Below are 14,718 nucleotides of genomic sequence, written 5' to 3' on the forward strand. Positions count from 1 at the left end.
GAGGGGTAGCTGGACCCTTATGAATACCAGCAAGATGAGCAGAACATGGACCGGGCTCAGGAATTGGGCGACGCAATCGGTCTTGATACCTCTCCAGACCGTGCCATGCAGTCTCCTCTTACTATGGATACGGCGGAGGGAACGTCTTACTCCGTGGTGGTCAGTAGGGTGGCTGAGGTCCTTGGCCGTGAGCTTCCTACTGTTGCGGTCAGGACTATTCTCCTGATGGAGGTGCTTAAGCCCAGAGCCTCTGCTTCGAAGCCTCTCCTTCCATTTAAAGAAGCCCTCACTAATACCCTACTGGGTATCTGGTCCATACCCAGCACAGGGGCTCCTGTGAATAGGACAATCGCTCACCGCCATTGGCCTTCCCCAAACGACCCTAAATTTCTGACCCAATGCCCCACTCCTGAGATCCTGGTCATTCAGGCATCCTTGTGATCTGGCGCATTCCCTTCGGCTCCCCTGTATAGGGAATCAAAAAGACTGGATAATCTTGGGGGCATCTTCTGTTGCAGCAGCAGGGGACGGTTCTTCACCCAAACCTGTCCAGACTCCGCCTTCTTGCACAGAGATTGCGTGGCGGCAGTTGATGGCTTTTGACCTTCCGCCTGAAGTCTGTGCTGTTATCTTGGCAGCCAGGCGTCCCTCCACCAAAACAGTATACACCTGTCGTTGGCATAAATTTGTGGCATGGTACACGTACAAGTCAGTTGATCCTCTCTCTGCCCCTCTTGCTGAGGTTCTCTTATTCATACTTTCACTAGCCCATCAAGGTTCTGCTTTGGGTACTCTTAAAGGCTATTTATCAGATATCTCGGCTTTTCTTAGATTGCCAGATCAACCTTCGCTTTACAAATCCCCTATTGTAGGTAGATTTCTTAAAGGTCTAACCCACTTGTATCCTCCCAATCCATTTATCATGCCTCAGTGGGAGCTCAGTCTTGTCCTGACTTACTTGATGTGTGCTCCCTTTGAGCCGTTACACAATTGTCCCTTGCAGCTCCTTCCACTCAAGACTGTCTTCCTCGTGGCCATCACTTCTGCTCGCAGAGTGAGAGCTCCAGGCTCTTTCTTTCAAGCCTCCATTCTTTTCTGTACATCCTGACAAGGTAGCGCTATGCACAAGGGCCTTCTTCCTTCCCATGGTTGTTACAACTTTTCACGTAGGCCAATCTATCACTTTGCCTACTTCTTATGCACCCCCACATCCTTCTCATGAGGGGGAGAGACTCCACCGTCTGGACCCAAAAAGAGCATCAGCGTTCTATCTTAATCGCACTAAAGAGTTCTGGGTGGATGATCAACTCTTTGTTGGTCAGGTGGGTGTGAAGAAAGGTTGGGCAGTGCAGAAGAGAACCATCTCCAGATGGGTCGTACCCTACATTAAAATGTGCTACACATTGGCTAAAATACAACCCTCTGGGGGCTTGTATGCTCATTCTACCAGAGCGAAAGCTGCAACCGCTCCTTTGGCACACGGAGTTCCAGTCCTGGACATCAGTCAGGCGGGCACGTGGGCGTCCTTGCACACGTTCACCAAACACTACAGCCTAGGCAGTCAGGTCCGTAGTGACGGGCACTTTGCTCATCCAGGCCTTTCTAGTATGATATTTATTTGCAGACGACCTGGAGGAATGGTATTGCTTGTGTATCTATTCTAAGGTGAGGAATCTGCAAATAGATGTTGTAAGGAAATGCCTTCCTTGGCATGGTTACCCCCCTAACCCTTTGCCTTTTGTTGATGCCAGTTATGCTTGAAAGTGTGCTGGGGCCCTGCTAACCAGGACCCAGCACCAGTGTTCTTTCCCCAAACTATACCTTTGTTCCCACAATTGGCACAGCCCTGGCACACAGATAAGTCCCTTGTAAATGGTACCCCTGGTGGCCAGGGAAGGTCTCTAAGGGCTGCAGCATGTCTATGCCACCCTGGGGACCCCTCACTCAGCACATGCACGCTGCCTCACAGCTTGTGTGTGCTGGTGGGGAGAAAAAGACTAAGTCGACATGGCATTCCCCTCAGGGTGCCATGCCCACCTCTCACTGCCTGTGGCATAGGTAAGTCACACCTCTGGCAGGCCCTACAGCCCTAAGGCAGGGTGCACTATACCACAGGTGAAGGCACAGTTGCATGAGCACTATGCCCCTACAATGTCTAAGCCAAACCTTAGACATTGTAAGTGCAGGATAGCCATAAAGAGTATATGGTCTGGGAGTCTGTCAATTACGAACTCCACAGTTCCGTAATGGCTACACCAAAATCTGGGAAGTTAGGTATCAAACTTCTCAGCACAGTAAATGCACACTCATGCCAGTGTGGATTTATTGTAAAATACACCCAGAGGGCATCTTAGAGATGCCCCTGAATACCAGTCCAACTCCTAGTTCTAGGGTGACCAGTTTCTGCCAGCCTGCCACAACCAGACGAGTTTCTGTCCACATGGGGTGAGTGAGTGCCTTTGTCACTCTGTGGCCAGGAACAAAACCTGCACAGGGTGGAGGTGCTTCTCCCCTCCCCCTGCAGGAACAGTAACACCTGGCAGAGTAGTCACCTGCCAGTCAGGACAGCCCCGGAGGTGCCCTGAGCTGAGGTGACCCCTGCCTTTAGAAATCCTCCATCTTGAGTTTGGAGGATTCCCCCAATCAGAATAGGGATGTGCCCCCTCCCCTCAGGGAGGAGGCACAAAGAGGGTGTAGCCACCCATTGGCTACTGCCCCCCAGACCTAAACACCCCCCTAAATTGAGTATTTAGGGGCGACCCTGAACCCAGGAAATCCGACTCCTGCAACCTACAACAAGAAGGAGGACTGCTGACCTGAAAGACGCGCAGAGACGACGGAGATGACAACTGACTTGGACCCAGACCTACCGGCCTGTCTCAAATTACGGGAAGAGGCGTGCCGGGGTAGGTTCGACAAGGACGGACCGCTGAAAATCAACAGCAACAGTCCTAGGCTTTTATCTTCCCAGGGAGCCAAATCCATAATTTGGGGATGGGCGACCTTTTTGTTTAGTTGACCGGACAGACAATAGACTTTAATGTAAGTGATGAGAGTTGTTCCCCACCCCCCTTTTTTCTGTCCTCATACAGACCTAATAGTGTTGATATTTTGAGCACTTCAGGAGAAGTTTTGTTTTTGTTTATGCTGGTCCTCCCTGTGTGATCCTTTGGAACAGTGTACCCTTTGTTTTGTCCAGACTCAAAGAATCTGCACATCGATGCATCCAACAGGAACCAGTGACCTCGGAGGACTGCCCTGAACCCGAAGGACCAAGAAACTCCAGAGAACAGCGGCACTGTCTAAAAACTGCAACAACTTTGCAACTTTAAAACAACTTTCAAAGAACTCCTTTCCCGCCTGAGGCGTGAGACTTCACACTCTGCAGCTGACGCCTCCGGCTCGAGTTCAGGAGAACCAACACTGCAGAGAGGACTCCCAGGGGACTATGATGACGTGGGCACCCTGAGTCGACCCCCTTGAACCCCTACAGCGACACATGTAGAGAGTATCCAGAGGATCCCCCTGACCGCGACTTCCTGGTAACAAAGGAACCGACGCCTGGACCAAGCACTGCACCCGCAGCCCCCAGGACCGAGAAGAACCACCGACCAGTGCAGGAGTGACCAGCAGGCAGCCCTCATCCTAGCCCAGTCGGTGGCTGGCCCGAGAAGCCCCCCTGTGCCCTGCCTGCATCGCCTAAGTGACCCCTGGGTCCCTCCATTGCTTTCAATAGCAAACCCGATGCCTACTTTGCCCTACTGCACCCGGCCGCCCCTGTGCCGCTGAGGGTGTATTTTGTGGGCTTGTTTCTGTCCCCCCCCAGTGCTCTACAAAACCCCCCTGGTCTGCTCCCCGAGGACGCAGGTACTTACCTGCTAGCAGACTGGAACCAGAGCACCTGTCCTTCATATGCGCCTATATGTTTTTGGGCCCTCCTTTGAGCTCTGCACTTGACCGGCCCTGTGTTGCTGGTGCTGTGGTTTTGGGGTTGCCTTGAACCCCCAACGGTGGGCTGCCTATGCCCAGAAGACTGACTGTGTAAGTGCTTTACTTACCTGCAAAAACTAACCAAACTTACCTCCCCCAGGAACTGTTGATTTTTGCACTGTGTCCACTTTTAAAATACCTCATTGCCATTTTAACCTAAACTGTGTGTACTACTGTTTTAAATCAAAGTTCTATACTTACCTGTGTGAAGTACCTTGCATTTTATGTACTTACCTCAAATCTTGAATCTTGTGGTTCTAAAATAAATTAAGAAAAGTTATTTTTCTATATAAAACATATTGAGCTGGAGTTAAGTCTTTTAGTGTGTGTTCCTCATTTATTGCCTGTGTGTGTGTGTGTGTACAACAAATGCTTAACACTACCCTCTGATAAGCCTACTGCTCAACCACACTACCACAAAATAGAGCATTAGTATTTTCTAATTTTGCCACTATCAACCTCTAAGGGGAACTCTTGGACTCTGTGCAGACTATCTCTCACTTTGAGATAGTATATACAGAGCCAGCTTCCTACAGATGTCTATCAGGACAAGTTACTTACCTTTGGTAACAAATTATCTGGTAGAGACTTATTTTAATTGCAGATTCCCTACCAACCCACCCATCCTCCATGCTCTACAAACTGATTTCTAGGGACAGGGATTCCACTTTCAGGGCCCTAGTTTTGACACACCAGTTGTCCGTGTTCTTTCTGGCTCTGCGCTCCTGGCGTGTAAAGTTGGGAAAAGAAACTGATGTCAGGACACCGGGGTGGCGCCTATTTAGGACCTGCAGTGTCCTATCCGATGCACACAACACAGATGACGGACGTGGAGCCAATCTGTGCCACCTAATGGCTTACAGAGGTTCTGCTTAAGAAAAATCTCCAGATCCAGACTGCCGCCTGGGGGGGAAAATTCTATGGTAAAGAATCTGTAACTAGATACTGTGCCTACCAGGTAAGGTAAGCAACTTGTCCAACAAAGACTATCCTAGCCAAACTCCAACTTGTGCAAAACACTACAGCAAGGCTGGTATTAGCTGTCCCAAAAATATTTCAATTTCAATCAGACTGTGCAAACTTCACTAGCTTCCAATTCAGAAGCTAGTGATATTCAAGGTCAACTGTATTGTGCATAAGGCACTGTATACTGTATGGTGCCGCGGCAGGGGGGATTAAACCCATGTTTCAGTGGTATTCTTCGCACAGACCTCATAGATCATCAACTCGGAACCCTAGTTTTCATTCCTAAAGTGCGCAGGAAGAGATGGTGGGGGTGGCATTTTCAGTGACCACTGCCAAAATTTGGAATTCCCTCCCCCATTACCTAGCGGGGATTAAATTGTATCTGCCTTTTAGAAAAACCTTAAAAACGTGGCTTTTCTCTTAGTAACATCCCAGTTTTGTGCCTAGCTTAGGAAGCAGGATTCATCTGCACGTCATATTGATAAGTCATTTATTCTAGCACCCGTAAATGGTGCGGGAGATGGGCCAAATTATCTCCAGGTCTTCATTCAGCACCTAGACACCTTAGGGCAATGTTACGCTCTATAAATGTATCATTCATTCATTGAAGCTGTTTTACAAAGTGCAAATTGTCTTGTCAGCTTTTTACTGCAATTGATTTCTTCCTCTTGAATGCGCAGAAATCAATTGACAGCTAGAAACATGGAAAGACTCTCAGACTGGAAAAGATTCCCGGGGACATTTTCCAATGAAGAACATCTATTATTTGGACCCTTATATTAATATTGGATCCAACGCTATTTCAGTGGTTGCTCCTGTCCCAGAGTCCTGGCAGGGGGTGGAAATTGTTCCCATTTACAAGAGAGGATGTTGCACCTCTCCTGGGAATTATGGCCCAATACATCTGATTGACAGCGAACAAAAAGTCTTCATCAAGCAAGTGCTGGATAAATTACAACTTTTCATGATTGAATCACAGGTTTTATCCCATTACTCTCTAGATTTAGGTCACGTATCAGTACCGTTGATCAAGTTTTCTGCTTTGTATTCCTGTAGAAAACCAATAGTAATTAAGTGGAGACACATATGCAGCGGTCGTTAACTTAAGGGCATCATTTGACTTTATTCTGAGAGCAAAGCAATGGGAAGTGCTGACAAATTGTTAATAATGCACCTGTATTCTAATAAATATGCTCGGGTCCACTGGGGGCTGGGAGGTAACCAACCCCTCAAAGATTAATAAGTGTGCCATGGGTGTGTATTAGCACTATCCTGTTCACCACCTTTATAAATGTGGTAATTGAACATTTCCCTAATTCCAATAATGACTTCCTAAAATTAGTTGTCCAGAAGATCCCAGCATTATTTGTAAATGATACCCTGCTGATAGCTAAAACACCAGTGGGCTTACAAACACTAGTGAGCAAGTTTTCTATTTTCTGCAAACTTCACAGCCTGACCAAGTACATGTCGTTGAATCCCTTTTGATCCTTCTTTGGGGGGGGGGGGGGGGGGGGGTCGTCATTGAAAAGTTGTGATACCCCAATTGAGGTGTTAAGAGATTTCTATCACTTGGGAGTTAGATTGGTTTAAATTCCTTTCTTTGTTCCCCCATAATTTGAAGTAAATTAACCTTACAACACAGAGACGCTGCTTTTCCGAAAATTTCAAAGCAATTGAGTTTTAAACCCACATTACTAGCCACTCAAGTGTACAAAGCACTGTATATGGAGCTCATCTTGATCTAGGGTTATAACGTATTGCTCATATTACTAACCTTAAACTTCTTCTGAACAGGCTGCATATTTGGTCGCTAGATGCCTTATAATATAGGAAAAGTGTTAATTGAGTTTAAAGACCTGAGCAATGTTTCTGACATCCCATGGCTTTATTTTGTAAGGACTTGGTTTCTGAATGAATTTTGGGACAACCTGGCGTCTATCACAAATATTGGACTTTTGTTATGGAAAGGTGGCTTGTCAGGTTACCTAGAGAGGGACAGATTGTATCATTTTTAGATTTTAAGTGTAGTCTACAATGTGATACTCTAATGGACATTATTAATCCCTGTGCAAGCCAAACACCTTGAGCGCTAATTTAGATTTGGGATCTTACTGCTTGCTAATTTTGGTATGAATTGGTCCAACCTATATTCAGGGTGATCCAGTGCCAGAAACCAAATACAGTCTATTGTATTTTTGCCATAGATACTAGCTCCTAAGGAAGAAATGGATTGTCCCAATCTGGGCATCCAACAGAATCTAGTTGCTATGAGAATTTGCACATTGGATCTTAAAGCTTTCATTGCTTTTAGGATATCAAGGTTTTTATACACAGCTTGGCGTAGAAGATCTAGGTTCTATGGATTGTTATAATGTTACCAACTGTACATTATTGTTCTATTCCCTAACAAATCCATCCAGTGTTTATATCCGTTTTATAACATGGTTTATTACTCCATATATTTTATGTATGTTAGACAGATTTCTACCTGAAATAAACATCAAACCCCATGTAGGAAGTTGGCTCTGTATGTGCTATTTCAAAGTAAGGAATAGCATGCACAGAGTCCAAGGGTTCCCCTTAGAGGTAAAATAGTGGTAAAAATAGATAATACTAATGCTCTATTTTGTGGTAGTGTGGTCGAGCAGTAGGCTTATCCAAGGAGTAGTGTTAAGCATTTGTTGTACATACACATAGACAATAAATGAGGTACACACACTCAGAGACAAATCCAGCCAATAGGTTTTTGTATAGAAAAATATCTTTTCTTAGTTTATTTTAAGAACCACAGGTTCAAATTCCACATGTAATAGCTCATTCGAAAGGTATTGCAGGTAAGTACTTTAGGAACTTCAAATCATCAAAATTGCATGTATACTTTTCAAGTTATTGACAAATAGCTGTTTTAAAAGTGGACACTTAGTGCAATTTTCACAGTTCCTGGGGGAGGTAAGTTTTTGTTAGTTTTACCAGGTAAGTAGGACACTTACAGGGTTCAGTTCTTGGTCCAAGGTAGCCCACCGTTGGGGGTTCAGAGCAACCCCAAAGTCACCACACCAGCAGTTCAGGGCCGGTCAGGTGCAGAGTTCAAAGTGGTGCCCAAAACACATAGGCTAGAATGGAGAGAAGGGGGTGCCCCGGTTCCGGTCTGTTTGCAGGTAAGTACCCGCGTCTTCGGAGGGCAGACCAGGGGGGTTTTGTAGGGCACCGGGGGGGACACAAGTCCACACAGAAATTTCACCCTCAGCAGCGCGGGGGCGGCCGGGTGCAGTGTAGAACCAAGCGTCGGGTTTGTAATGGAAGTCAATGGGAGATCTCGGGATCTCTTCAGCGCTGCAGGCAGGCAAGGGGGGAATTCCTCGGGGAAACCTCCACTTGGGCAAGGGAGAGGGACTCCTGGGGGTCACTTCTCCAGTGAAAGTCCGGTCCTTCAGGTCCTGGGGGCTGCGGGTGCAGGGTCTCTCCCAGGCGTCGGGACTTTAGGTTCAAAGGGTCGCGGTCAGGGGAAGCCTCGGGATTCCCTCTGCAGGCGGCGCTGTGGGGGCTCAGGGGGGACAGGTTTTGGTACTCACAGTATCAGAGTAGTCCTGGGGTCCCTCCTGAGGCGTCGGATCTCCACCAGTCGAGTCGGGATCGCCGGGTGCAGTGTTGCAAGTCTCACGCTTCTTGCGGGGAGCTTGCAGGGTTCTTTAAAGCTGCTGGAAACAAAGTTGCAGCTTTTCTTGGAGCAGGTCCGCTGTCCTCGGGAGTTTCTTGTCTTTTCGAAGTAGGGGCAGTCCTCAGAGGATGTCGAGGTCGCTGGTCCCTTCGGAAGGCGTCGCTGGAGCAGGATCTTTGGAAGGCAGGAGACAGGCCGGTGAGTTTCTGGAGCCAAGGCAGTTGTCGTCTTCTGGTCTTCCTCTGCAGGGGTTTTCAGCTAGGCAGTCCTTCTTCTTGTAGTTGCAGGAATCTAATTTTCTAGGGTTCAGGGTAGCCCTTAAATACTAAATTTAAGGGCGTGTTTAGGTCTGGGGGGTTAGTAGCCAATGGCTACTAGCCCTGAGGGTGGGTACACCCTCTTTGTGCCTCCTCCCAAGGGGAGGGGGTCACAATCCTAACCCTATTGGGGGAATCCTCCATCTGCAAGATGGAGGATTTCTAAAAGTTAGAGTCACCTCAGCTCAGGACACCTTAGGGGCTGTCCTGACTGGCCAGTGACTCCTCCTTGTTATTCTCATTATTTTCTCCGGCCTTGCCGCCAAAAGTGGGGGCCGGGCCGGAGGGGGCGGGCAACTCCACTAGCTGGAGTGTCCTGCTGGGTTGGCACAAAGGAGGTGAGCCTTTGAGGCTTACCGCCAGGTGTGACAATTCCTGCCTGGGAGAGGTGTTAGCATCTCCACCCAGTGCAGGCTTTGTTACTGGCCTCAGAGTGACAAAGGCACTCTCCCCATGGGGCCAGCAACATGTCTCGGTTTGTGGCAGGCTGCTAAAACTAGTCAGCCTACACAGATAGTCGGTTAAGTTTCAGGGGGCACCTCTAAGGTGCCCTCTGTGGTGTATTTTACAATAAAATGTACACTGGCATCAGTGTGCATTTATTGTGCTGAGAAGTTTGATACCAAACTTCCCAGTTTTCAGTGTAGCCATTATGGTGCTGTGGAGTTCGTGTTTGACAGACTCCCAGACCATATACTCTTATGGCTACCCTGCACTTACAATGTCTAAGGTTTTATTTAGACACTGTAGGGGTACCATGCTCATGCACTGGTACCCTCACCTATGGTATAGTGCACCCTGCCTTAGGGCTGTAAGGCCTGCTAGAGGGGTGTCTTACCTATACTGCATAGGCAGTGAGAGGCTGGCATGGCACCCTGAGGGGAGTGCCATGTCGACTTACTCGTTTTGTCCTCACTAGCACACACAAGCTGGCAAGCAGTGTGTCTGTGCTGAGTGAGAGGTCTCCAGGGTGGCATAAGACATGCTGCAGCCCTTAGAGACCTTCCTTGGCATCAGGGCCCTTGGTACTAGAAGTACCAGTTACAAGGGACTTATCTGGATGCCAGGGTCTGCCAATTGTGGATACAAAAGTACAGGTTAGGGAAAGAACACTGGTGCTGGGGCCTGGTTAGCAGGCCTCAGCACACTTTCAATTGTAAACATAGCATCAGCAAAGGCAAAAAGTCAGGGGGCAACCATGCCAAGGAGGCATTTCCTTACACCCCACAAAAGTGTAACCCCATTTCTGAGTCTTAAATGCATCCAAACTAGCTGCGCTAAACCTAAATGTGTACCCACTGCACCTCCCAGTACATGCTGTACATGTAAGAAGGGAGCCACCATGCAGGTAACATCCCAGTTACTGACATCTGCAAGGCCACTACCTAGTGAACACCATACATCTTCACAAATCATTATTGTGTGTCCATATTTGCCCACCAGTATGCTAAGATTTTATAGACTGTGATAAGAATATTATTCCAGTCATCTGTTCAGTAGCGATCACTTGGGAGGAAACTGCTTTAAGGCCACACATGCTAAAAACTGAAAATGTTACCCTGTAAGCATCTGTTCGTAGTATATAGTGCTGCAGATACAAATACATCGTCCCTGGGAGCTGGCAATGATGCCACATGCTCCCTGCGTTTTTAATATTTACAAACTTGCAATGCACACTTCACATCAGAGTATGTTTACTCTATACTCTACTTTTTCCTGCTGAGTGAAGACAATCTAAGGTGGAGTCGGTGCCAATGCACATCAAAGTCTAAGGGAGGAGTAGCAGCACATTCTTGACTTAAAGAAAAACAAGTTGTGATCTCAGAGTCCAACACTAGAAGTTAGGAGCATGCAAAGCATGTGAATCTACAACACTACACAACTATTTTTTTTTTTTTTTTAAATAAAGAAGTTACTGTAGGGAGCTTGAAAAATAATGGATGTAATAAAATTAAACATACAGTGGATAAAGTGTGATTCTTAAACACATAGCCTAATGTACCTTTTTAACTATCTGCCCTAATTGACAATGACACTAAGTGGAAACTCTCACTTTTTTCAGTGTGATCCTGCCCTCCTGCCAGAGCCCAACCATGTCATGTTGAATCATCTGTATGCACTTTCAATCAAAGTAAGTGTGAAAAGGTGTGTGGTTGGTTTCTTCATGTGTTACCTCCTCTGTACACTAAGGTGTCTTAATTCTTTTGCAGGATGGAGTAATGGTCCTCAGTGCCACCCACAGATACAAGAAGAAGTATGTCACAACACTGCTGTACAAACCTATATGAGGCCAGGACTATAGTTATTTACCAAGCACCTGTGGGGTGCTGTGGAGTGGGAACACATTTTTCAGAGGACAATATATGCTTTTTCCCCCCTCTGTTAATCTCCGATATTATCTTCACATGGTAAAGCAATGCATTTCTTTCACTCTTGCTTTGTACCACCTATGCCCAGCTTGAGGGGGTACAACAGGCAGCCAGAACGGCGGAGGGGGCCTAAAGTATGCAGTTCTATTTGTCCAAGCCGAGATTGAGTGAGCGAAGTGACCCAAGCCCGTGAGACACACAAACAAAACCCTGATGGCACATTTTTGTTTTCCTCTGGACACTGACGATTTGGGAAGAATGACTCTGGAATGTGCCAACTATTTATGAAGCTTGTTTGAAAGGGAGTTTGTGGAGGTCTGCCCTTGGATCCCCTCCACTGTACACACAATTTGAATGGAATACCTCACGCTTCAATTTTACACGCCTGATACTGAGATGACTGCACTGCTTTCTGTTCGACTGTCTGAGAATCCATTTATAGTGTCGGACATATAGTTCCTGAAGTTATAATTATGGGTGGTGGGGTATGGATTTCGGTTTTATAGAACATGTGAAAGTCTTTTGAAGGAGAATGAAGAAGTTTAAAAGACTGATTATGATGTCTGACCCAGTAGTGTGTAAATATCTTTACGTGTTCTTTTAATCATAAATAAGAAAAGGGACACCACCTGCAGGGGGTTTGCACAACTTGTTTTGTTAAGTCATCTGCATGTCTGTTTGGGGGTGTTTCATTTTTATACGTTAAAATAAAGGATTTGCTTGTGCTGCTAATTGTGTGTGAAGATTGCTTCTTGTGATAGTTTATTTACACTTAAAGCTCCCTTATCTTAAAAAAGGAAAAAAGGTTTGTAGATATGATTCTAGCTGCCAACTTCCTCTGTGTCCTGAGGGCAAAGTACGGTCAGCCCTGGCTTTCAGGCTATCATCCTTTTACATGCTGAGTCAGTAGGTCCATGCATATACTGTGAAAAGGCAAAACTAGAAGACTCCAAATTGCTTTTAACTAAAAAGGCAGGACTGGATAAAAGAGACAATTGTAACATACCAAAGTACATGGAATTACAGTTGTGATCTAAAACTACTCTGTGCCTGAGAATAAATTATCCTTGCGGTAGAGGGATAGGATCATTATATTTTTGTTATTGAAGGACAATTTTTTCATAAATGTTGTACTCGCTCATTGAAGGTAGTTTTCCTGGAAGGTGTCTGCACTTGTGTTTGGAGAACAGACCCACATTTGCTTCTCGTGTACACCTATTTGGTATGAACATCTATGTGGCTGGTTTGCTTCTTACTCAGGAGTAAGGCCTAACTATAGAGTAAGCAAATGATACACCAACACGTTAGAAATCTATTGATAATCTGTTTGGTGTATGTTTCTCATAGCTATACTTTTTAGCATGCACTAAACAATATTGTGTAGTGAAATAGGAAGTTTTTTTTTGTTTTGTTTTGTCCTCATTCATCCCAGGCACCAGGTCTTTTTCCTTCACTCTTGTGATCGACCATTCTCCGTAACCGGGGAGGGGGGGCCTCCTTCTTTCTCTCTCAACATGTCCACCTCATAATAAAGGTAGAGGTAAAAAAAAAAGGGCACATACATTACCCTGATTCAATAAATTGTGAGAGACACAAGGGAAGAATAATCATCTGACAAAATGTATATATTCCCCAATTGTTCCGCTAACCAGGCTTGAAAAGGTTGCCAAAATTTCCTTGACTTGGTGATACCCATCACAGTGTCCATTTTGAATACATATTTCACATGATCCAACCACTCTTTGTGGGAGGGAGTAACCCTGCCTACCCATTTTCTACAAATTTTCTTCTAGCTAATAGAATAACATAAAATAGCAACTTCTGCACATTCACCCTTAAATGTACTATCTGTTGCAATCTACCAAAAATAACTAATAGTTAGGTGATCTTGATCTCAACCGCCAATACCTTAGATATCGTATTCCTCACTTCTTCCCAAAAAAGTTGAATTGACGAGCATTCAAAAAACATATGGACATCCGACACCCTTTCCATTCCACACTTTCCACATTTGATCACCTCACCTTTCCCCATCTTTGAAAGTCTATAAGGAGACAAGAATGCTCTATGTAGCACGAATGTATGGTTTTGCCTGAATGGGTGGGCTTGACCACTTGATATAGGGTACACATAGATGCCACCCAAACCTCCCTGAGCTGTATTTCCAGAAAAAAGTCTCCCCATAAAACCTTGAGCAGATTAAACTCACCATCCCCTGCCTCCGCTATCTCCCAGTACCAACTCGCCACTACTTTTTTTTGGGAGGGGATCTTCCAGAATCTTGTCTTCTATCTGAAACTGCCACCCACATCTCTTATCATCCTTAGCCATCCATTCTTTCAGTTGAAGGTATTTTATCCTTGACAAGGCCCCACCTGTTTTATGCAATATTTCTTCCCAAGATATTAAGTCCCCTTCCTTAACTAAATCCCCCCAATATTTAAAACCTGCCTTCTTGATTGGAATAGCCAACACATCCTTTAGACACTCAGGTGTGCCTGGTGGATCCCAGATAGGTGACCGATTACTATAATAATCAATCCTGAGCAAAGACCTAACATTAAACCATAACTGCGCAGCATTCCGCAGGACTTTTAACGTAATTTCTTTGAAAAATTTAGGATCTCCAAATTTAAACAGATAATGGTTTAGACCCTTGTTTACTTCTGCTAACATAGCCTTAAACATACACCCCATCTCTGTGGTATCTAAGGAAGAGCCCAAAATCCTGACATTTTTAAATTGAAACACCCACCCATATAATTGCAAATCAGGTAACGCTAACCCACCTCTTTCCTTTTTCCTCCGCAACTTTTTCCAAAAGATCCTCACTCCCTTCTGCGCCCATATAAATGAATTTATATCTTGCTGAAATTTGCCAATCAAAACTTTATCAAACTGAAAGGGGATTGAATTATATAGAAAAGTAACTTTAGGTAAAATGATCACCTTAACTAGATTAATTCTGCCCAAGATTGACAAAGGTAAATACATCAATTCTTTCATCAGATTAGAACACAATAGGAAGTTTTTGAAGAGACTGCTTTTTATGAGACAAGTGGTGCACACATTTTAGGTTCTAGCCATGCCATGCTCCTTGAGAAAAGCATACCCTGTTAGGAATACTTTACGCCGCAGAAGATTATGTTTGTGGTACTCTAATATAACCAGTTGATAAATGTCATGAGTTTTGCAGTATAAAACCTAGATTACCTTGAAAAAAATAGTTAAAGTGAACAATTTCAAGAAATGTTTGAACAAACAAAGTGGTATACACAAGTGGTATTAAACAACTTTCCAAGGGTTTTTTGTCTAAAGTGGAATCATCCCAGGCAAGCACAAATAGGCTGTGTCAGGGTTTCTTTACCTAAATATATATGCAGAGAAGACTCATAGTTTAATATGACTTCTGTGA

At 45.2% G+C, this 14,718-nt stretch overlaps 1 protein-coding gene across 1 annotated transcript in view; it reads left to right on the plus strand.

Annotated features, from left to right (window-relative positions):
• The window catches only part of PRKAB1 (protein kinase AMP-activated non-catalytic subunit beta 1), an 80,503-nt gene extending 68,468 nt beyond the window's left edge, over window positions 1–12,035 (plus strand). The window contains exons 7-8 of the mRNA XM_069215032.1: window positions 10,997–11,065; window positions 11,145–12,035. Coding sequence (XP_069071133.1) covers window positions 10,997–11,065; window positions 11,145–11,222 — 147 coding nt within the window. The 3' untranslated portion in view covers window positions 11,223–12,035. The remainder of the gene's footprint in view (window positions 1–10,996; window positions 11,066–11,144) is intronic.
• The last annotated feature ends 2,683 nt before the right edge of the window (window positions 12,036–14,718 follow it).

Source organism: Pleurodeles waltl, chromosome 11 (genome assembly GCF_031143425.1).
Source record: "Pleurodeles waltl isolate 20211129_DDA chromosome 11, aPleWal1.hap1.20221129, whole genome shotgun sequence".
Taxonomy (NCBI): Eukaryota; Metazoa; Chordata; class Amphibia; order Caudata; family Salamandridae; genus Pleurodeles; species Pleurodeles waltl.